Raw genomic sequence first — 25,263 nt, forward strand, 5'->3', positions numbered from 1 at the left:
AGTAGGGAACTGCATAAATAAAAACCAAATTCCTCACATCCTACAGTTGTGTATAGTATGTAGTCATTCTTCACAGGAACTTTTCATCTTCCCTAGACAATCTGACCCAAAAAATCAAACTGCATTAAAATCCAGGCACTGCTGGTAGAAAGTTGATGAAACATTTAATAAGTGTGCCTCAGATTTCTCTTCAGCCAAGAAATGAGCTACATGGCACCAAGAAGATGTTGGGGCCCGTAAAGAACATTACGTTCCTCCACTCTTGCCTGTGTTGATGCAGTCTCAGGGAACAAAAAAGATTAAAAAATGAATTATGTTATCCCTTTGCTGTAACAATATGATATAGAATTGGTGAGTGAGCCAATAATGCATGGGAGTATGAGTTGTCATTCAAGTGGGTCCCGTATTTTAGAACTGATTCTAATCATTACATTGAACATTTTTCAAAGTACCAACTACTGAACACATCATAGGAAAAACATGGGAAAGTGTAACTAGAAATAGAATTTACAGTTGTGTAGGCAGCACATGGAAAAAATGTCACAAGTGGGAATTTCAGGGAAGTTCTCTTCTACTTGCCTGATTGACTATACACGTACAGTGGCTGACATATACTTCAAAGTCATATTCATTTTGACCATACATGACTGATGTTCAGGAATTTCTTCTTCTCAAAGTCGTGGAAACAAATGAGGCAGGACACTGTTATTAATGTCCACTTAACGAGGTTTGGTTTTATTTAAAAAGTGTATAAACATGCATTTTTCTCCTTTTAAATTTTTCTTTCCAATTTACTCATTCAAAATGGGTCAAACATATTTTAGTTGGTGGCCAATTTCTGAGAATGTACCATAAAAGGTTTATTCCAATAAATCTACTTACTGTGAACTGAACATACTCTGAGCACTGCTGTGTAAGCACTTACAATTTGGCTATACATTTGTGGCATAAACTTCACTTCTTAACCAAATAAAACACAAAATTGTCTATAGACTGCATTATTTTTTCAAAGTCATAAATTTAAGTGATGCAGCTCTATCCTCTAGTGTGTACTGTACATGTATTAGAAAGATGAAACGAGATATTGCAATAGAGTTTTTGCATTTGGAAGCAGCCCGAGTATGTCCTAATAATAAATTGCCTCTTTAACTATTTGCTAGATATTCTGGAGTTCATTTTGTTTGTTTCCTTGGGGAACTTCATATTATATTCTGACTTAATGAGTTGGAGAGATTAATTATGGTAATTCAGAAAATGTTTTTTTAAAAAACTGTAATATAAACACAGCTCTTGTGAAACACCTTAATTTCCTTTTGCTTGTTATAATTCTCAGATGGGTCAATTACAATGACAGGTTAAACTGATTCTACATGTAACCTTAATTTCCTTTTTTTTTCTTTTTCTTTTTTTTTTTAGCAAGCTTAGTACATCTTTGCTACCTGTATATTGTAGTGTCTATTTAGCCTTAAGACTTAAATTTCTTTCTTTGACCCCTGCTTTTTGTCGATAGTAAAAGCCACCCTTCTGCTTTTCATTTTATTGACTCAGTCCCTGATATTCAAAGAAGACTTTGCCAACACCACTGTTCCTTCGCATCTTCCTATTCCTACACCCTAACTGCAAACCATCTAACGTGATTGGTTCCGACCAGTATATCCAGCCTGGCTTACAGTACAGAAACTCCCTTCACATTCAGTCTTGTTCTTCATGTCACGAGGAGTAGAGATTTGTGCTTATCACCAAATAAAATTGCAGTGCAAAATTTAAACATAAAAGTTACACAATTAAAAGTTAATATATGGCGCCACAGCCCTATTAATTCACATAGAGTACAACAGACCAATAAAAACAGACAATAGTATGAACAGAGCTAAAAAGAGTGAGCTTGCATAGCAATGCACAAAAGAAATTATATACAGAGGAAAATCCTTTTCTTCCTGGAGGGCGAGTTTTGTTTTCTTTCTTTTGTATATACTCCTGACAAGAAAGAGTTAAGGTGGGTGGTGTACTTAAGAGAAGAACACAAGTAAAATATCTGTGGGATATGTGTGGCTGTGTGTCTTTACATTGCATTTACAGTTCTTTTAATAGTACATAAATAAAGAAATTGTTCATTGCACTGTTTAGTGTCATCACTTCCATGAGTTCAGACCTGGTGGTCCTTCAGAGCAGCTTTGCACGTCTCCTCTCAGTTACTCTACAAAGAGATAAAAAAATCAGAAATAAGTTTGCATTGCAATTAAGTAGTCTTTTATCTTGCCAGGCACAACAAAAAGCAAAGCAAACAGATAATAAATGAAAATAACATCATCAGATACATTTTGGGAGCGTGTAAAGGGGAAGGGAAAGAAAGAAACATTGTAAAATTTGGAGATTTAAAATCCAGGGAGAGCTATCTTTGCATGTCTCCTGTGAGTTTATAGTTACTCTAAAATAAAAGTCAAGGCAAAATCCAAGTAGTCATGAATCAAGTTAAAAACTAGAAACATATTTTAATAATATTATTTCATGGCATCCCCCAGTCTGTGATGTAAGCGTAATAGTAATGCAATCTTTTAGATCAGGAAGTAGAGAGAGGGGGAAGGTAGTTTACTTGCTCTGGGTTGAGAAGACTGGAACCCAGGGCTGTTACTTCAGCAGTGCTTTTATTTTTTTTTTATTTTTATTTTTTTTAAAGATTTTATTTATACATTTGACAGAGATAGAGACAGCCAGTGAGAGAGGGAACACAAGCAGGGGGAGTGGGAGAGGGAGAAGCAGGCTCCCAGCAGAGGAGCCTGACGTGGGGCTCGATCCCAGGACTCCAGGATCACGCCCTGAGCCGAAGGCAGACGCTTAACAACTGAGCCACCCAGGCGCCCCTCAGCAGTGCTTTTAACGTGAATTCAAACAAGCGGCTGAAAATACTCAGCAAGTATAATTCTGACATCGGATAGCAGAATTGGTAAATTTCATGAAAAAAAAATTAACACAAAGAACTCAGTGCTTCTTACTGTGACATACTGTGACATGTTATTTTTCTCTGTTGCCTGGTATTTTATTTTTATAGATTATACTACTGATGCTGGTTCCTTATTCAAAAAGAAATTTATTTATAGAATATGTTATTATAATCAAAGTATTTCAAATTAACTAAAATCAAAGAACGACTTCACAAGGTCGACTGCCTAAATTTAAAAAAAATAAGTAAATGAAGAGCAACTAGGGAATGAGGAGTTCCTGAGGTTCTTTAGAAGGCAGAGAAAACTACAAAGTGGACTATATTTAATTAACTTATAAATATTAAGATTGATTGCCTAAATATAGGTAATTTTCGTATAGGGTAAATCAGACTTGAGATAGAAGAAACATTCATTTAATAGATGGCTGTAAATAGTAATGGTCTACCTTATGACTGAAACTGCTCAAAATCATAATCGATTTTTTTCTCATAGCAAAGCAAGATTGCTACTCTTCTGAAATTTGTTCATTGTACCAATATTATTGATGAGATTCAGGACATGCTACCCCAAAATATGACACCTTGCTATACTGAATATCCAAAGCTGAAGGAGTCTGGAAAACCAACAGAGGCAGGAAGGTCGCTCTGATCTCCCTCCTTCCCCCTCGCTCTTCTTCTCTGAAATAAGTCATAAATTCCCATGTGAAAGTTACCCTCCCTCTATAAGAGGAAGGAAGACATTCTTTTTCCCAGACACAGGCAGTTATGGGGCCGAGAAATCTGTGCAAACAAACCTTGTTAAACTAACCCTTATCTTTCTAGTTACTTCTTTACCATTGACTACTCCCCTACCCAAGCTCCTCGTCTCATAAAATCTTCACAAATTTATTGTTTCTTTGCCTAAAAGATATAAAAGCTTTCTGCTCTGGTCACTTCTTTGGGTCTTCATGCTCTTCTGAAGTCACCCACGGACATGTAAAAATTCAATATAATTTGTGGCTTTTCTCTTGTTAATCTGTCTTGATCAGTTTAAATTTCAGACCCAGCGGGGGACCCTGAGAGGGTCAAGGAAACTTTTTTGTCCCCTACATTATTAACTCACTCATTCTGAGTCACCAGAGCCTTTTAAGTGTCCCCAAGCACTTACATAATTCACCTGTAAACTGTCCTTGACTATTTGAGCCCATATATCCTATGTCGAGAAGGTCGCTGGCATTGCGCTGGTGACTTCCCCTCAACGCCTCGGCTTTCCTCGGTCCAGTGGATCCTTTCGAAGAAGCTGTTCCTGATGAGCTGTGACCTCCTGGAGATGGGAAACTGGGCTTGCTGTAGGGCACCAATGTCTCCTCTGAAAAAGAAACACAAGGTGCTAAGCTGGACAGCAACATGGAGGTGAAATAAAGTTTAAATATTAAGCTCAAGATGGGGTATTTTACCATTGCACTGTTAAGTAAAATTAAAAATAAGAGGTTTAATAAGCCCGGATATTAAAAAAAAATTTCCCTGTGCAGACAACACTGCAGATAATAGGAACTGAAACAGGATTAAATTAAAAGAAATATGGGGAGGGAGCGCCTGGATGGCTCAGTCTGTTAAGGATCTGCCTTCTGCTCATGTCATGATCTCAGGGTCCTGGGATGGAGCCCCGTGTTGGGTTCCCTGCTCAGCAGGGAGTCTGCTTCTCCCTCTCACTCTGCTCCTTCCCCCTTGTTCATCCTCTCTCTCTCTCAAATAAATAAATAAAATCTTTAAAAAAAAATCGGGGGATAAAAATGCAATATTATATACTCATTTGCAAAATTTAAACTCATTAATAAAAGGGAGCCACATACAACGAACCATAGTGTTTAACAAAAGCATTTATGAGTATAATTTTTGGAGTTCAGTGAGGCTCCCATTATATTTTTCAATTAAGACTGAAGAAACATGATTTTTGCTTCACTTTAAATTGTAGAAACATTTTCTCAATCAATTTAGATAAAGAACTATATATTAGTTGAAATAAGCTTCCTAAACGTTTGTTGTTTCTGGGGATAGAAACACATTATTTTAAAGATTGTGTATTTCCTTAAAAGAAAAAGAGAAATACACATTTTCATAAATAAATAATAATAAATGAAAACATATTTTATGTATGCACTCTCTACAAATAACACAATGTGTATTATTAAGTACCTAATATTCTGAAACATTTTTTTCTTTCTTTCTTTCCTTCTTTCTTCTTCTTTCTCTCTCTCTACCTTTTCTGTTTTTTTCTTTCTTTCTAGGTATGAGCTATTATTACTGTGATGAGTATTCCTCTCCTTGGATGGTCTTTATGAAATCGGAAGGATCACATGATTTTTCTCTTACAGCCTGAATGATGTAAACTTCCTAAATGTTTCACTAAATCTAGGTATTAAAACTGACATATTTTGGATCTTGTATATATTACATTTTCTAAAAGCTTAACCACCACGTTGTGACATCATATAATTATTGAAAATGCATGGGTAGTGGACATATCTACAAAAGATTGAGTCCAAATTAAAAAAATAAATGTGTAAAGAAATTCTCAAATGTTGTTGTGTATTTGCGTATATGTTTTAATACTCAATGAAAATGAATCCTGATATGAGAAGAAATGTTCCAGAAAATATATTTCTATAATAGGCCCTAACAGCCACTAACCCTTCCAAAAAAGAAATCCAACCACAAACAATGACATTTATTTTGTGACAGTTCCAGGAAGCTTGATTTATAAACAAGAATATTTCCCAATGAAGTATTCACAATCACCTAAATTTAAGCAGTTGGAAAAAGCGCAGGCCCAGCGTAACCTTTTCTATCCTGAGATATTTACACGCATTCTTGTGCAACTTTGTTATTTCAGTGAATTCAAAAATTTGACTGAAGTGAGTTTTCCTTTCAAAATGACTGGTTACTTCAGTCAAAATGAAACTGGTTGAAGGCAGGGATTAAATTGGCACTAAGATGGGGGCGCCTGGGTGGCTCAGTCGTTAAGCGTCTGCCTTCGGCTCAGGGCTTGATCCCGGCGTTCTGGGATCGAGCCCCACATCAGGCTCCTCTGCTAGGAGCCTGCTTCTCCCTCTCCCACTCCCCCTGCTTGTGTTCCCTCTCTCGCTGGCTGTCTCTCTCTCTGTGTCAAATAAATAAATAAAATCTTTTAAAAATAAATAAATAAATAAAAAATAAATTGGCACTAAGATGAAATTTAGAAGTCTTAAAAGCATTTCAATATAAACATTAAAAGGCAAAAAATCAAATTGTCTCCTGAACAATGCAGGTGAAGCCTGGAGGTCTCTCGAGCTCAAAGACCCCTATGGAGAGGTTAACTTGAGGAACATCCCCATGGGAATCAGCCTTAAGGTGTGGGTTGGTGAACTCGGCTGAGGAATCCTAACTTTTCAGTGATTCAAGGCAAGCTTTTTTCAGAGGCGCTTAAATAACTGCCATTTCTAAAACACCTGGTAGGAAAACAAAAGGTAAGAGTCCACACTTTCTTGGGACTGTGTAGAACACACCTGGTCCAACACTTTGTTTGTGTAGGGCTTTCCGTATATCTTCTTGGCGTTCTGTGGAGTTTATCCATTCTTGGGTTTGTCGCTGCCACTCTAGGGACGTTCTAGATGGACAATCCAATGAGCTCTTTGTGTCTTCTAAGTTGGATGCTGGTGGTGTCTCCAGAGAGCTTCCTTTTCTCTCTGTTGAGTTTTCCACGTTACCAGCATGCTGGCTCGGGCCTATTTGCTGCCTTAAACCCTGACCTGGAGGGGGATCTGGTGGTGGTGGAAGATCTAAAAATTGTGAATAATATTTAGAATGGACTAAAATTTAATGAAAAATACAGGTTTTAATTCAAGATGAAGAAAAAAAACCGTGCCCTCTTAAAAGTCTCACTCATGCAAAAGAAATTTGGGGGGGCGGGGGGGCAAAGGTCAGTTATTTCTATCTAAAATGTATATTATTGAACTCTTTGCTATCTTTGGATCACAGTGCCTTTGAAACAAAATCAACTGATTTCAACTATTATATGTGGAATGTGTTTTCAACTGCACATTGAGGCTAATGTTCAAGGTATAAAAGGCAATTTATGTGTTCTCCATATTTTCTCCATTGTCCACCCCCACCTCCCCAAAGTAGAAATATCATGACACAAAATGACTAGACATTCTAGCAGCTGTGTTAATAAAGGTCCCAGGAGGAATAAAAGCTGTCCTGCCAATCTCCATAGGAAATGTTGCCCTCGGGAAATTAAGAACTATATGCCGTATCATATGCAACATATGACTGCTTTACCCATGTATGTGGTACATTTAGCAACAGTCAAAGGGTTAAGCTAACATTTATTAAATGCAATTAACATTCTGCCTGACAACCAATTCTGGCTGTTCGTTTCATGAGTTAGCTAATGAGTTACAACTAATACATTATAATCTTCCAATGTATTAATTTTAATAAGTAATAACCAATGTTCAGAGTACAGATAGAATATGCTTCATGGTGCTAGAATAGACAAGGCATCATAAAAATTTGAGATGTGGTAGAATAGATAACTTTGCAAAAAAGCTCTTTAAATTAAATATAAGATATGAAAAAATCAAAAGTACAAATGTGCAGCTAATTTTTCATTTTCCTTTCAGTAGCTGTTCGGATCGTGACACCTTTGTATTTTGATTGTCTTCAACTGGGATCTTAGTCTCTTCTTTCATCTTTCTTTAAGTATTCTACTAGTTCTATTATATGACTTGTACCATTACACTAGTTCTAAAATCACTTTGTTGAAGATTATGAAATCTGAACATTCTAAACATTCTTTTGGATTACCTTCTAATTTTTCTGGCATACTACTGTGAACTTCTCTGTTCATTTTTAGAATACCAGTGATTACATTATTTGCTCATAAAATCACATATCATATGCACTACATACTTATATTATTAATAGAGGCTGTTGCACGTAATATTAGTCCATTATTTCCCACGCCATTGTTGTATTTGTGCTCTTATTTCTAATAATAACTGTTTGCGAAATTTGAAAGGAAAAAGCATAAATTTCTTGTGAGCAAAAGATAGCTTCCTTAAGGAAGGCTAAGTTGTTCTTTTTAAAGACTTTGTTAAGAAGCTTTATACTCTCTCTTAATGATAAAAATGAAATTGTCCTCCATTGAATTGACAATAATACTCTCCTTTGCATCTGCTTTGGGAGGTCCCACGCTGAAGCAGCATTCCCAGTTCTTATGTATGTCCTCTTGTTAGATTATGAATTACTAATTATTGAAAGGAACAGTGTTTCCATCTGGGAGAATAAAGTTGCATTTGGAACATTTCTTCCAAAATGAAGAGCTAATCCAATATCTGTTTATAGAATAATCCACCAATGAGTTTAGTGTTCCTTTATATTCAGTGCTGACTTCCTTCAGTTTGCATTATTATAAATGCAAAGTAATTATTTCATTTGAGTGTTTGGACTTAAGACTGCCAGTCATGGGGAGAGGCAGAAATTATTATATTTGCTTTCAATATAACATATATGGTCATTGATTTTTATTCTCCATCAAAGCATCTTCATTTTTAAAATGACCAAAATGGCACCTGCTTATGCTAGCCAAAATTCAGATTACTATTTAATTTAACCTGAAATTATATGGCTACATAATTAAGTAATATACTTGGAGTGTGTGTATTCTAAGAAGAAAGTACATGGCATGCACATCGAAATAAACAGGGAAAAGGATGGGATTAAGGATGACTGTGTCCAAACTAAAAGTATGTAATTAAATATGTTTACTTAAATGTATTATTCCTTTCCATGTTGATTCATTTCAACTAAATCAATTCACTACAGAGTCGGCCTCTGGCCTATGAGGATTTCCTATTGTCAGGCATACAACAGTCCAATGAAGTATGTGCCATTATTATCCTCTTTCTCAGGGTAAAAAAGAAGAAGAAGAAGAAGAAGAAGAAGAAGAAGAAGAAGAAGAAGAAGAAGAAGAAGAAGAAGAAGAAGAAGAAGAAGAAGAAGAAGGAAGGAAAAAGAAATGGAATACCTCCAGCTAGGAGCTCTCCTTCCATGAACTCCAGGCTCACGTGACTAAATCCATACTGAGGAGTTCAACCTAGATGTTTAGATGCATCTAAAATATCATATATCAGAACTGAGTTCTGGACCTTCCTCTACACAATATGCTTCTTCTGTAGTGTTCATCACCTCACTTGGTAGCAACTGCATTCTACAAGTTGACCAAAACTTTGGAGTAATCTTTGAATTCCTTGCTTTATAGCCTGTGTTCATTTCATGAACAAATCCTGTGGGCTCTGTCAAGCTACAGCCAGAATTCAGTCTTTCTCATTGCTTCCACTGATTCCGACTCGGGAGGAACCTCTCACATCCCTTCCCTATATGACTTCTACAGCTTCTTACGTGGTTTCTGTGCTTCCACACAGAAGCACATTTAGTCTATCTTGACATAACAGCTAGAGTGGCTTTTTTAAAAATAGAAGCATAAGTAAGATCATGTTACTCCTTCGCCTTACACACACACACACACACACACACACACACACACACACATCGCTTCAGTTGTTTTCCATTCAAAGTAAGAGCCAATGTCCTTACAGAAGATTGAGGCCCTACAAACACTGGCCCTCACTTACTTGCCTAACTTCATTTTCTATTTTGTTGCTCTTTCTGCCTCAGTCACATTCCTTCTCTTACTTTTCAGCAAATAAGCTTCAGGCTTCCACTTGCTATTCTCATGTCCTGGAATGACCTTTTCCCAATATCAGCATTGCTCTTTCCCTTTTAATCTTCCAGTCCTCTCTACTGTCATCTTCTTGGTCAAGCTTTCCCTGAGACTCTACTTAAAAAAGTCACCTCCACCCCGCCACTCTGGTATTTCTCAACTCACTTCCTATGTTTTTGTCTCCATGACACTTGGCTTTTATTTTCCCTTACATATTTATGTTGGCCTTTATCTTCCCTCAGTAAGATGTAAGCTCCGGAAAGGCAGGGAATTTTGCCTGTTGGTTTCCAGACTATCCTTGGGTACAGGAATGAATAGATTAATGAATAAAGAAATTTGCTTAATGGTACAAGCTAGTTTGCAGCAGAGCTAGTTTGTGGCCAAGCTAGTTTGTGGCAGAGGAAAGAGTCTAACCAGGACATTAGGAATGAGGGGAGAACAGACTGGAAGGAGATGATCTTGGGAAAAAAGGTTGACAGATAGAAAGCTACTTTCTCTGCCTTCTTTCTTCAGCATTTGTCAATATATTGGTTTTAAAGGTGTTCTTTAGCTTATGCAAATGGAATGGAAGATTTGGATCGAGAAACACCTGCGTAGGAGAGTCTTTATTCAAGGGAGAAGACGCCTCCTTGATGTGTGCTGGGTTTTGCATTGCCTTTGAGACAAAGACTGATGTTTTCCAGCATTCCCAACTCTTCTTACTAGACACAAGAAAATATTACATTTCCACTCCAGTCTTTGGCATGATGTCATGTGCCAGTGCTCTTGTCAAGGAAATGAGAAGGGATATGTGTCACTTGCAGGCCTGACTATAGAACCTCCCAAGGGATCACTCAGATTTTGTCTTCCCCTCAGTCAGAAGCCATAAATGTCTCACTTTAAAAATAATGGTATCTCAATATTGGAGAAGCGTACATCCTTACATTACTACTTAGAGGACAGCCACCTGACCTTTATAAATTGTTGTGTCTACAAGCAACAAACTTGCCGTACTAAGTCACTGAGGGATAGAAGTCATTGGTATAGCTGCTGGCAATAATTACCCTGATTAATTTACTCACCAAACATAATTTTTAAACTTATAAAGCAAAAGTTTTAGTGTCAAAATATTTATACACTAAGTGCTACTAAACAGTAACCTTCCCTAAAAGAACAGTTCAATTTTAAATACAAATACTATAAAATTATTACTGACGCATGGATTCACACCAATATAAATCTAGGACACATACATTTACTATAAAATAACATCCTTAAGGATAATCTATAGAGTGCCATCCATAATAAATGTCCTCATGTTATAACTAGAATATCACTGGATCATAAACTTGGGAAGACGTGGGAGCCAAAATTTCCCTTGCAATATCACTACTTTCAAAATATATCTACTAACAGCACAACCTTTTGAAATGCTGCCAAATTTAAGAGTGAGGGACCTGTTTGTTGTTTAGAAAGATAAGCAATATACTGATCATGCTTTAAACTAGGAGGCAGCTTGCTTTAACCAGACATTCTGAAAAAACTTGCAAGAAAAGTATTTTAGGAAGAAAAGGAGCACTCTCTATTTTGTTGGCTTATATTTTTTATCTTCCACATATTCTCAATATAATCTTCAAACATTTCGGAAAAAAATTTTTTTCTTTTCTCTTTCCACAACATTCATAGCAGGAAAACTATGTAAAATTATGAATTCTGAGATTTATAACTACCATATCAATGGGAGTGGTCCCTTTTATCTAGAGGGAAGAAGATCAACACTATTGACTGTTTAAGGTACTCAACTAATCTTCAGATCATCTGAGGCAGAAAGGCTGTGGTGAGCATTTTTTTCACCACAGCATATTCGTTTATAAAGGAATCAAAATCTTGAGTGCACCCTGACCCTCAAATTCCACAGAAACACTTCCCAATGAAAACAAGGTAACGGGAAAGATAAGTAAGCTCGAAAGCTTTTAGAACAAGTTATGGTTGACTTTTAAAGTCTGCCTTGCATTATAAAATGACAAAAGAAAGCACAAAGATGGCTGCCAGATACAGACCCTTCCCCCCAAACCAATAAAGAGTAAGTACTTCTTTCCCAACTAGGCCTCCTTCTGTCCCATAATGATAAGTCAAAGAGACTGAAATGAATGCGAAGGACTCCATCATAGCTTCTCAAAGCGGACTGAACATTAGATTCTTTCGTGGAGCTTTAAAAATACCCATAATTGGTTTTCACCCAGAACAATTAAATCACAGTCCCCAGGGTATAATTTGAGAGCTCCCTCGATGGTTCTAATGTGTGGCTTAGCTAGGTTCATCCTTTTGGTGTTCAGTAAGACGAACTCAGGATAAAGTTTGTGTGCCTATAGGCGATAGTGCTGAGAAGGGGGAAGAAATGTACCTCTGGGTTAGGCATTAGACTAGGCTCTTGACATAAATCATAAATATTACTTAGAATAAAACATCTAGACAAATATTTATATTCCTATTTTTAAATATATGAGAGTTAAGTTGAACATATGGGAAATAAATCCTGCTTTATAGAGATAAACTACTCTTTATTGAACAAGGACATCTCCCAGTAACATTGTGCTTCCTGAAACCAGCAGTGTTTAAGCAAATACTCAAAGACCGAATGCTATACGTAAATAAAAGAATTGAAATAGATCAGCAAACTATGGTCCATGGGCCAAATTCAGCCACTGCTTGTTTATCAATAAAGTTTTATTGGAAATCAGTCACACCCATTCCTGTTTGTTTTTGTTTTCTCTATAGCTACACTCACACTACAGTGGCAGTGTTGAGTGTTTGTGAGAGAGACTGTATGTCCAGGGAAAGCCAAAAATATTTACTATTTGGACTTTTACAGAAAAGTTTGCTGACCCACCCACCAGATGATCTGTAGTATACTTTTAGCCCTGAAATTCATGAAACTAAAAAAATTGCAAAATTACAAATCGCTTCATGGTCCTTTTCAAAAGTGAAATACCATGTAGGCTATCTTAATTTGATGTCAGAAATGTCCCAAATTTAATATCAGAAATGCATGGTAAGTGCACATGCTACCATGTTTTCTTTCCTAACCTCAAAGGAGAATGTTCAATAAAAAGCATTAATGGAAAATGCCAGAATGGCAGCAAGGTCAACACTAAAAAGTGGTATGGCATACATTTCTCGGGGCTTGGTAATACAGAAATAATTCCAGATCGTTAGAAAAGACGGTGTTTTGTTTGAACAAGACCATATTGCTAGGTTTTCTGCCTTGTTATGTAATGAGGCAATGCCTAATCTACCATAGCTACTTTAGTCTAAGTTAATGATTTGCACAGAGCACATGTCGTCAGTGAGGAGACAAGAGAGGAGGAAACAAACCTACCATCTGTCATTCCTTCCCTCCGATGAGGCAAGGCTGGTTGTTGGTCCATTCGCCCTCCCTTGTGTTTTTTAGTGGGCCGAGGCCTCTGACTTTGACTCAGGGCTGCACTGGTATTACTGTCAGTAGAAAATGGGCTGGTTGGTCGAGGTCTTTGAGAGGAGGTAAAAGCTTTGCCTAAAAAGAAAACAAAGGGAATGGGGTATAGAGAATGTTATAAGGCAGTGATTCTGCCTGTTTTGTATTTCTGCTCTTACTTAGCCTAACATCTAAACTTGCCTAGAGATGCCATTTGAAGATCTCAAATTCTGGTGCATCTCCATTAAAAAATATGCCTTGTTGCATTTATTTTATCCAATTTTTAGTAACCAACATACTGTCCACTGAAAAAATTCAAACAAATGAATATAAAACAAATCCACCAACCAAAAACTTGATATTACTTGATTATATTTTTATTTAACCTTGACAATCTTAGTGATATTTTCATGGATAAAGGCAAATTCATGCTGCTTTTACTTCTTAAAATTAAAGAAGTTACTTCTGAAATGAATTACATACTTGTCTTATTTGTTTAATCAGATTTTATCCTTGGAATCTTACAAACTCTCTTTGAGCACAGAAAAAGGTCCTGAAGTAATTGCACTTGAAAAATGTACATGAAAGTTCTGCTCAGAGACATATATTAAACTGACCTTACCAACCTATACAAATACACAATGAATTTTACCTCTTCTACAGAAACTCAATAACATTAGTGTAGAGTATAGGATAGATAGCAGGTTACCTTCACCTTGCATATCCAAAGTGCAATAGGTAATTTCTGATGAATAGTATTGTATCTGAGCAGACTCCAAATTCTCATTGAAAAATGAAATTGTGTTATGTCCTTTTCTTGAGGTTTAGTACATATGCAGGGAAATTTATTTTGTGAAAAGGGTAGCTCATAAATGTTCAACATCTTATGATTTTAATATAATGTTTATTATGGTAAGTAAGGGTTGTTTTATGTGCATGTATTTATTCTCTTGTGCATGTTTTCATTTCACACAAAATTATTGTATGTAGTTACATTTTCTTAAGTCAATGTGACATGATATTGCTTAATGCTTTATTAGCTATTAGCATACATGCAAGAAATGCACCTATGCCTTCTAATTTATTAGTTTCCTTGCACTTGCTCACTGCTGTGCTTATAGCTATGCCACAAAAAGCACTCAGGCAACATAAAGTTTCTGACTTACGCCTTATAAAGCAAGAAAATTCAAATAACGGTTATATTACAACATATTTTAGTTCGGATGCTATATGAAAAATAAACCTCTGCAATGCTTGGAAAATTTTTTTTATATCGCTTGAAGATTCCTAATGCATACTCAAAAGGAATACTGATGGTATAATTCAAAGAAAATTTCCAAAACTCCTTTTTATCACCTGAGAGTTTAGTAAAGGGTCAAAATCGTTTTTCTTTGCTTTACTAGTTGAATACTATTAAGATTTCAAAAATGCGTTTAAAGCTTCATTAGTTTGTTTTGTAGGGTAGCTCCGTTTAATTTGCATATTAAAACCTTCTTATAAGTGCATTTAAGAAGCACAGTCATATAATAGCATGGATCATGCCAAGGTTATTTTGTTTCGGTAAAACAAACAAACACAAATTACTGATCTATTATTAGAATGAATCTCACTTTTGGGGAAAAGAATCAGATACACGAAAAATTATTTAATTGGTACTCAAATGTTCTCAGACACCCAAATTAGATTATGCCGAAGAGCAATACACATGTAGTCATCATTTTATTCAAGTTGCAAATGCAGTGGGTGTATCTTTAATTAGCATCCTTTAAAACAACTAATAAATTATTAGGTTAACATTTTAACAGCCAAACAATTAATAAGACCATCAGCCATTTGAACTGTTAGACTGACAGCCTTAGACCCATTCACCCCATGCTGAGGAAGCCTTCCCAGAAAATGCATTTGCAGAAAGAAATGGGGCAAAGGAAAGTAATGGAGATAAAAGCTGAATAATTTTCATCACTGGGCACATTATTGATTGTGTGAGAATTTTGCAAAGTGTGAGTTATTGCAAATTTAATGGCAATCTCAGTTGCAGCTTGGTTGTAATATGAAAAGGAAGCATATTCTGATTAATCAGCAGAGCCACGAAGGGAAAGGGAAAAAACAGAGAGAAGGTGGTGAGTAGGACCTCTTCTTGGCTCTGCAAAAGCAGCATCAGAAGAAAGTTCTGGTAATAGAGGATCCGAACTGTGGTCATGCATCTTACAGAAAGCCCTGCAGTCAGACTCACTCAGGAGAAAGAACAGGAGAAAAAACAGTACAGTGTCTAAAGGACGAGATTCTCTCATGCAAAGAGCGTTGACTCAGAGTCTACCAACCTGTTCTCGTAAGGCTGGTTCCATCCAGCCTAAAACCAGCTTTATCTGCTGCTGCCACCAGTGCTTGCGCAAAGCTGCCGCTGGCAAGGATGGAGCCATGTGAAGAGCTACCTACACTAGATCTACGACTAGAAAAGCTACGATCCTCGTCAGATGCAGAGCCCCATCCATTTACCATTGAACCTAAAAACAAATGTAGTTGTCTAGTGAGTTTATATACTGGAGAGCCCATCTCCTTGCACACACTCTACTAAGGAACAGGTGGGCTGCCTCAACTCCTCACTCCTCCTTGAGGCACGTCTGCTTTCCTCCTGACTTCTGCAGCCACATGCAAGCATCCTCCAGGGTTTAAACACTCCTAGTGCCGAAGAATGAATCTCATTTAAAACCTGTACCTGTTTGCAACACATAAGCACAACATGTTTTGTATGGTTCCGTTCTTACATTGTTCAAATTGAAATTCTCTGAAAGAGAATTGCTAGGTACACTTTAAGTCCTCCAATTCAGAGAAGAACACTTTTACTGAAATAAATTATAGTGTATTTAAAGTAAACTTATCAAGGACTCAGATGAAGGAAGAGCGTGAATATGTATTTTGAATTTAATGCAGACTCAAACGGTAATTTCCCTTCGATATACCCTGGTATACTGTAGAAGTGCTAGAATCATTTCAAGATTTTAAAATACAAGTTGAAATAATCAGGAAATATAACAACAAACACTATAAACAAAAAAGGATAAATAGTATCAGAGCATATAGACTTAGAACAAAAGAAAAAATGCATCTTTAAAAATTTCTATTAATTTCAAAGCTCAGGATGCTTTCTTTGCCTCTTAGTTGTTTTAAGAACTCCCATTTTCTCTTTACTACTGATCTTTGTTTTAGAAAATTAACCATCATGAAGGATATAACTGGCATTAATATGGATTTTTCTGCAAAACGCAACATGGCAATAGAGGAAAAGAATTGCGCTTTTATGTGTGAAGAGCTGCAAAATATGAAGATATTGAGAAATACTTTTACTCTTAATTTTCAGCAAGTCATTTACAAGTTTAGATTTTTTTCTTAGACCAAGGCACACGGAAACCTAAATCTATTACTTAACACAATTAATATCACAATATTTATTTAAGTTGTGTACGTTAATTTATGACACAACAAAGTGTCAAGTGTAGCTTAGCCTAACTTTTTAAAAAAGAGAGGCAAAAAAAATATTTATAAGAAGCTCATTTATGCTTTCTACATCAACCAATTACATATTCATAAAAAAGAGATTAAAATCAAGTGCCATAGATTTTTCCCCCTTTTCTCCAGTGTTGAAGAGACAACAATATATTAGGAGTATTGCTGTGATGCAGTATTTGTATTTTTAGTTGAGGTGCCAAGATACAATCACACGGGTTCATGCATTTTCAAGAGAGAGAAAACAGAAACCAAAGGGGTTAGAAGAATCTGAGAAGTTAAAAGGGTGTTAAGTGTAGCAGAGAAAGATAGAGTTTTGATTCTATTTGTCAAAAGCACCGAGATACACTTTTTACTTTCCAAACAAATTCCCCTGACACGGGGCACTGCAAGCAAGCCCAGATAACAGCAGCAACTGAGCCTCCTCTGAGAGAACCATTTCTGAGTTAAATAATCACAAGTCAAGGACCAACAGCCCAAAACGAAAGGAGAAATGATGCAATGGGCTCTGCAATATAATGCTACAGCAGATAAGAAAAAAATCAAAGTGATTCAGTCAGTGATCGCCGGAGAATATGAAACCCTAGAACTGAGGATAGGTTTGAAATCTGTGAAAGCTCTGTCCTGGTCCCTTCTGGGTACCGTTTTCTGTTTTTCTAAATGTCTGCTGAGCATCTGCAACTAAATCTATGTCATACTCTCTGAAATCCCCTCTCGGAACAAGCATCTCCTTTGCTCCATCTCCAGTTACATGCTTAGGCACCTCCTGATTGCCTTCTGGTCCCTTCTGTCTTCCTCATTGTCATCTGAATTATTTCCCTCATTTATCACGAATTTTGTTCCTCCATTCAAAACATTACCCAGTTTGCTAGTGCCACATCCAGATACCAAGTGAAGAATTTGAGATCCTTCGCTATCTGGCCCAGCCTACCTTTCCAGCCCTATACCCTCTTCTAGCCTGTGTAGCCCCACTGCCTGACCCACATACATAGCACTACCTCTGGTCCTTTTGACACACCTCTGGCTTGTCACTAACTCTACTGACCACCGCCAAACTTGAAAGTCCAAATCAATATCCCTTTCATCACCCTGATTCCACCTCACCTTTAACTCTGTCTTAGGAAGAATCAATTTCTTTACTTCTTGTGTTTTTCAAACAGTATGCATACAGTAGCCTATCAGGTCTCTACAAACTACAGTTTGTTGCATATAAATGTTTCTTCTGGACAGTGGAACTGTCTGGATATTAGGGACTCCACTCATTTTCATATTTCTTCTATGGGGGCTTTGCCCAGTAGAAATTCAACAAACATCAGGCATGTTGAATTAAATATCTTCAGTGTTCTCATTATTCACCATAAATACTATATGTAATTCTATCCCATGTGCCATTTCCTAGCAATGAACTTATTTTATTTACAGAGAAAAATATACTCATAAGAACTTGTAGAAAATGTATTAAGTAAAGAATATAATGTCAGTCAACTCTTGCTGATAACCAGGACAATAGGAAAAGAAGTGAGTTATTACCCAAAAGGGAAAACTAAAAAATTAATTAATATACATATCTTAGCTATGCTTTGGTACACTTGAAAATTAACATTTGTCAATATCTAATTCAAGAAAATAATGTTATATGAAGTGGCGATTTGATTTTTTTCCCCCTGAATTCTCCACCCACACTCAACCATCTATTTTAATGTACTTTGCCCATTTTTGTTTGTTTTAATTCTCTTTTCTCCACTATAACCAGCCAAGAAATAATTGGGTCTTTTTTTTTTTTTTTCGTGTTCAAGTTGGCTAGCTGTGTGGTTCGAGCTTCAGGATTTATCATTTTGACAAATACAGTCTCTGAACCTGAAAAAGTAGGAAAAATCTTATGCCACAGCAGTGTCACTAAAGAAATGCCACTCAGTGACATCTCTTAACAGAGTTAGCTTTAAAAAAAAAAAAAAAAAAGGTTAGGTTTTTTCAAAAACACCCTTTCTACCTCCTGTGGTAGTGAGTCCTTCACATGCAGATTTCAACTTACAAGTTTGCCAGCCCCTAAACACATGCTACTTCCCAGCCTTTGTGTCTTTGCTCTGACTATCTCCATTGTTAATGCTCCTTGCCAAGACCTCAGAAATCTCAGTTATTCATGAAGGTTTCTTTGGTGCTTTCTTTTTTCTTTCCATGAGAAGAGGAAGTAGCATGGAAGACAAGGCCTCAAATAGGTTTTGATCAATATAGAAAGAAATGTTTTCTTTGCTACTCTAAGAGCTAAGAAACTAGATAGATGACTTCAAAGTTGAAGAGACACATGCTATACAGGTTTGGCCTCGGTGGGCAACAGGAAGCCTCATTACCCCAAGCAAAAGAGAGGCAAGTGCCGTCGGGGTTTAGTATAGTTGAGTTCACCTTCAAAATGGAGGGCAAGAAGGAGACAAAAAAAAGAAGGCAATAAAATTTCTTTCCTCTTTGTCCCTCACTCTTTGTCTTTGATAGCCACTCATCTATATTTAAGTATGATCTATGGAATGGGTGTATTTGTGGGGAATATTTTAAAAGAAAATTTGCAATACACCATGAAGAAAAAAGTATATAACATACATTAAATATCTTCCATGTTGTAAAATTGTTACATTTATTTAGCAATCATTGATTTCACCTCTCTGTGGCTACCATTTTTGTTCTTTCTTTAGATTTAAGCATCAAGAATGATCTGAACATTTGTGTAAACCATTACAAAAAAAGAAGACAATGATAGGAAGGAAAGAAACACACTGATTCATGAATTAGAAAGTAAGCAAGTTTGGGGATAACTGGTTTTCTTTCACAAATGTAAATAGAAACATAAAAATTTAAAATGAACACCTAGTGAATAAGTTCAGGTAGAGATTCTTTACAAATTATAAGCAATCCATACCAATTTGACATGTTATAGCCCCAAACATCATCAATACATATTAAACATTTAATGAAAAATGAATTTATGTCACATAGCCAAATTTATTTGTGTTTACATTTTCAATCTTTGGAAATTTCTCAGGTTTAAAGTTGCTGAAAGGCCAAAAAAATCTCAAATTTATTCAAGCTATTAAAGAAGAACTGCATATAGGACATTAAGTTGTTGCTCAAACGTTACTGAGCAGTAAAATACCATGATAAAGTGGCATCTTGCTGTGTCTCTATTACATCTTCAGCACTAAAATTAATTTATGATCAGTCATCAATTCATTTACATGCCGCTTTATGCTAAATCCTTCCTTGCTGATAAATGCTTATCCTTAGATCCATTAAGCTAGAGTAAAGTCTGTGCTTTATAATATGACCCTGCTAATTGTTGCATTACCATTTTTATGAGATACAAAAACTAGCTGTCCCTCATTTTTTCAGCCAATATTTAATCCAGGAACTCTTCCTATTAAGTGCAATCAGTCTAAATATCTGTTAAATAAAATCTTCAGCTATAAGTGTCTTTGGACAAATCAATCCAGATACTGACCTCTGCATAAATGTAGAAAAACACGTCTAATCTTTAGAAATCCTTCTTTCACTCAAACATATTGAATATGCAACGATTCCCCCTACATTCCTTAGAGGGAAAGAATGTGTAATATGTATGAAAAGCAAAATAAGTCATTACAAAATTTCTTTCTTGGGACATATGGCACCTGTTAACTTGTCCCACTCAGATAAAATTGAATATATGCTATTCCCCTTTTATCTGTTAAATTCTGAAGTATACGCTTAATTTCTTTTTAAATACATCACAGCTGTTGAAGTAGTCTCAGAACAGGATTTAATTATTTGTAGACTTATCTCTGAAATTCTCATATTTTATATAATAGAATATATTAGGTAATATAATATATTATCTAATTCTAAAATATTTTCCTTAAGTTTGTGCAACAAAAGCAAGGCATCAGGTCACACTTCTAAGTGGCCAATTCTCTAAAAGCTGTGTGGTCGAGGACGGTAGTGAGGCTGCCAGGTTTTATTGTTTTCAAAACGATCTGGTTTGGGAGTTCCAGTAAAAACCTCCAAAGACATAAAATACGGAAAATATAAAGCCATGATTTCCTTTTCAGCCCTAGTATTTATGTGGGGTCCAGCAGTTAAGGAAACTTTTATTCGTTTCGCTTCATGGCACTCTTCGTTGTACTTTCTGTGATCAGTGAAGCAGTTAGAATTTTGGCTCCAGGTACAGGACATTTTTCTTCTGTCCTCTCTCACACTGCCTTCTGTTTCTTTTTTCCTGTGGTGGAGTCATTAAAGTCAGGAAACATTTACCCTGGACTCCCATCATGGAAGATAGAGAAAGAAGTATTAACTCCTCTCCCTGTCCTGTTACCCCAAGATGGCGGATTTGGCATTCAGCAGGAAATACGGCAAGCATATTCCTGGAGACTGAAACAACTCTGGGTGTTTACTTTCTAGCCCCAGAGTGTGATGTGCTATAATCAAGATAGTTTTATACTTTATTATAACCAAATAGGTTAAAATTATAGTATAAATCAAATTAAAAAGGAGATTTCCTATAAAAAGTGCTGATATAGTTGATTTTTGACAGCATGAGTCACTATAACTGAATATAGAACTAAATGTAAGTAAATAAATGAAAAAGTTACATCTAAAAATTAAGATTTTTTAAAAAATCTTGATTAAGCGTATAGGGGTTAAGGACCAATGTTTCCAGAGATAAAATTATATGCTGTAGTTGTATATATGTGTATATTTATTCATATGTGTACACACACACATGCATACACACAGAAAGGAAGAAAGAGAGACAGAGAGACAGAGACAGAGATCCATATGTTAAGTAATAGACCAGGAAATCATTTTCTTTTCAAATATGTTAAATTCAGAGACTTAAAAAAAAAAAAAAGTTGGGCATATCCCGAGAAGGGATCATGGTAATTTATCTTAAGAGTAAGAACAATTTATTTTGAAAATTCTTCTGCCATTTATCAGGTGGGTAAACTTAAAAAGACTAAACCCTTCTGTGACCCAATTTCCTTATCTATAAAATGAGAATTAAAAAAGGGTGTGATAGTTAAGTGAATTAATATACGTTAAAACTTTAGGACAGGTGCGCCTGGGTGGCACAGCGGTTGAGCATCTGCCTTCGGCTCAGGGCGTGATCCCGGCGTTCTGGGATCGAGCCCCACATCAGGCTCCTCCACTATGAGCCTGCTTCTTCCTCTCCCACTCCCCCTGCTTGTGTTCCCTCTCTCGCTGGCTGTCTCTCTCTCTGTTGAATAAATAAATAAAAATCTTGAAAAATAAAAAAAAAAAACTTTAGGACAAATCTTCAAACTTTTCTATAAAATGCCAGATACGCTATATTTGAGGCTTTGCTGTCCTTTTTCGTTTTTGTTTGTTCCATGTTTTCTTAGAATCCTTTAAAAAGGTAGGAAACATTCTTAGCTCACAAAGCCACAGCAGAAAAACAGGTGGCTGCTTAGGAGAGTGCCTTGTACCTACTAAGGGCTCTATACGTGCAAGCCAGTATTCTTGTTGTTGATAACATTATCATTATCATTATTATTATTATATCTAAATTCTTGGTCAACAGGTTGGAAGGAATAGGCATCTGATAAATGTTTGTTGTGGGAATAAATATAATATAGCAGGTTTGCAAATACATTTTCCACATTACTGAGTTTTGGAAACCAAATGTTGATTTCTCCCTAAAACCCATGTGTTGAAGCCCTAATCCCTAATGTATAGGGAAGTGGGGTGTTTGGGAGGTAATTAGGTTTAGATGAGGCCATGAATATGGGTTCATCATGATGGGATCAGAGACCTTATAAAAAGAGACTAGGGGTGCCTGGGTGGCTCAGTCAGTTAAGCATCTACCTTTGGCTTAGGTCATAATCCCGGGGTCCTGGGATGGAGCCCCACGTGGGGCTCCCTGCTCAGTGGGAACCTGCTTCTCCCTCTCCCTCTGCCACTCCCCCTGCTTGGGCTCTCTGGCTTTCTCACTCTCTCTCTGTCAAATAAATAAGTCAAATCTTTTTTAAAAAGAGAGAGAGAGGGACCAGAGAGCTTTCTGTCTCTCTCTGCCATGTGAAAACACAGCACACAGATGGCTGTCTCTCCCGGCCCCTTGATCTTGGACTTCCCAACCTCCAGAAGTGTGAGAAGTAAATGCTTGTTGTTGAAGCCACCCAGTCTACTGCCTTTGGTTAGTTACAGCAGCCCAACCAGGCTAAGACATGAGGTCATGGGATATGGAACTACAGATATTTCCCTCTTTTCTTGCTTTTCCATTCATAAACCATTACTTCAAAATTGAAGATGTCTATCACAAATTACTCTGTTGTTATGAAAATGTTGAGAATTAATATAATTATTTCTTTATAAAGATGGATTCTGCACCTTATCAGCTGCTGATATTACTTAATGGGGTTAAGGGTTGGAATGTAATATATCCAAGTAAAATCCTGAATAATTGCATACACAGGCTTATTAGCCCATCTCTGTATTATCATTGGACTATCATTCTGGTGGGCTTTAGAGTTTCAGGGAATGGAATAGAACTGTTTGTGCCATTTAATAAAAATGGGTATTAGTTTCATGAAAATGAAAATCCCTACCAGACGATTTAGGTGAAAGTAATGCCTGATTTCCTCATACCACACACAAATTTAGAACCCCAAGTAATTTACACTAAGATCAGAATCCTCTCTGTGGGCACTTAGCATCTTAAAAACATAAAAAGCCAATGGAAACAGTGTCTGTTTTATTGCCCACCTCATTTAGCACCATTAAACTAGCTTTAAGTGTCTGAAGAAAACATAAGCACGTTAGAATAATATACATCAGTATGTTGATTTCCATAACATTTGGTCTGTACATATATTCACCTCAGAGCCGTCTCTACATACATGTACATGTGTGCACACACACACACACTCCTGCATACATTCACATGCAGATATAACCACAAACCCTATCTATACTCTCTTACATACACATCCATACACTTACTCACACTTCCTACACACACACACACTTTTTTGAGAAAATATATTTACTCTTAATTTATATTTACTTATATTATACTTATGTATTAGAGGACAAATTAATCTTTGATCATATCTTCCCCACAAAGTTATCGCAGAGCCAAAAAAAAAAAAGAAAGAAAGTAAAGGGTTTCCTCTTTGGCTACTTTTCATAAAGTACGACTCCTTTACTGAGAAGATGTATTATTCATAGGGTAAATTCATCATGTAATACATACCTAAACACCCTGAGGTTTTTATACACGGCAGTAAGTAAGCAGTGAATTCAAGGAGGAAAACAGACTGTTTTCTTAGCAATAAAAGCTTCATTTGGAATGAACAGTATACTCACTACAAGGAGAAAGGCAGATCGGTTTTAACCACATTCACATTAAATACCCTAACGTACGTGTTCCTAACAGGTGAGCATGGAAAAGTACGAAATGGCAGTCTCCTGATTTATAGATGTATTTATCATCTCTGACATTATGATACTTAATAAAAGAACTACATAGGCTATAGCTGCCCATTTTTGTGTTATTATTGCATTTTTTACTGCATTCCTAATGGAAAAGAGTTCAGTATCATTACTGAGATATGCAAAAATATGCAGAATTTTACCCTGAAGGAGATTATGCTACAAATTCAGGCAAAGGGGCTTAACATAATAGTGCACTAATAAGTTAGCTCTCTGCATTCAAAGATTTAAACTTTTGCTCTGCCACCTTCAGTTGGGTCTGGATTTCAAATCACAGCAGTATATCTGCAGTCCTTAAATCTTGATTAGCCTGGCAAGCAGACAGCCCCCAGGGAAGACGCAAAACAAAAAAGAAAGTGAACTCAAGCATCACACATTGCGTTATTCAGGAAGGCATACGGAGGAAACATATCGGTCCTTATCCTTCTCCATCACTGCCATAAAGAAGTTCCCAAAAGCGTTGGCTGAACTCTAACGCGTAGTGCAAAATCTGTGTGCGTTGGGAGGGACTGTGGTAAATGCCTCCAAGGACGAAGACGATATCATCAAGATAAATAACAGAAATGGGTGGTTTTCTGAGAAGACCCAATGCCATGCAAAGGCAAGATCTACGTTTGTGGTAATTACGTCTTTATAGTCCTATAGGAGACATTTGTGTATGTGTCAAAGAAGGGATGCCTACTGGAATAGAAAGAGGAAATTTTTATGTTTCTCCATATTGATTGTGTACACATTTGGACTCAAGTTTTTTCAACAAAATGGGATAAACTGAAATCCTTGGCAATAGGTTGCAGTTCTGGGATCATCCTAGGAGAGTAGCGACCGCAACCTTTCACATGGTGAACAAAGCCAGAGGACGCTGGAGGAGTAAACGGCAAAAATAACTATATTTCTTGGGAGAGGAGCGATTATTGAGTCCGATGATATGAAATGTGTAAGTGTACGGCTTATCTCGCTATACATTTTCTCCACTCCAAAAATAATGCCTTGTGCAACCTCAGAGAGGCTCATTCTGAAGACTTGCTTATTTTCATCAGTGAATGATTTTACAGAGTGAAATATCGAGAAGCGTTTTAAGATTACATTCACTTTGTATGTTGCTCCTGATATACAAAATATATCATTTCTAAAGTCAAGGTTTTTTATGTAATAGACTTGGTTCCCCAG

General features: G+C 36.5%; 1 protein-coding gene across 22 annotated transcripts in view; it reads right to left on the reverse strand.

Moving 5' to 3' along the window:
• Positions 1 to 708: 708 nt before the first annotated feature.
• The window catches only part of ROBO2 (roundabout guidance receptor 2), a 798,986-nt gene continuing 774,431 nt past the window's right edge, over positions 709 to 25,263 (reverse strand). For 9 of the 22 annotated variants that reach the window (XM_048214918.2, XM_044380689.3, XM_044380724.3 and 6 more), the window contains 5 exons: positions 15,441 to 15,623; positions 13,045 to 13,218; positions 6,466 to 6,738; positions 4,089 to 4,289; positions 709 to 2,197 (listed from right to left, as the gene is read on the reverse strand). In XM_048214918.2, the coding sequence (XP_048070875.2) occupies positions 2,196 to 2,197; positions 4,089 to 4,289; positions 6,466 to 6,738; positions 13,045 to 13,218; positions 15,441 to 15,623 (833 nt within the window). In that variant the 3' untranslated portion in view covers positions 709 to 2,195. The remainder of the gene's footprint in view (positions 2,198 to 4,088; positions 4,290 to 6,465; positions 6,739 to 13,044; positions 13,219 to 15,440; positions 15,624 to 25,263) is intronic. The other 13 variants (XM_048214914.2, XM_044380837.3, XM_044380805.3 and 10 more) reach the window with 7 other exon arrangements.

This window comes from Ursus arctos, unplaced genomic scaffold (assembly GCF_023065955.2).
Source record: "Ursus arctos isolate Adak ecotype North America unplaced genomic scaffold, UrsArc2.0 scaffold_4, whole genome shotgun sequence".
Taxonomy (NCBI): Eukaryota; Metazoa; Chordata; class Mammalia; order Carnivora; family Ursidae; genus Ursus; species Ursus arctos.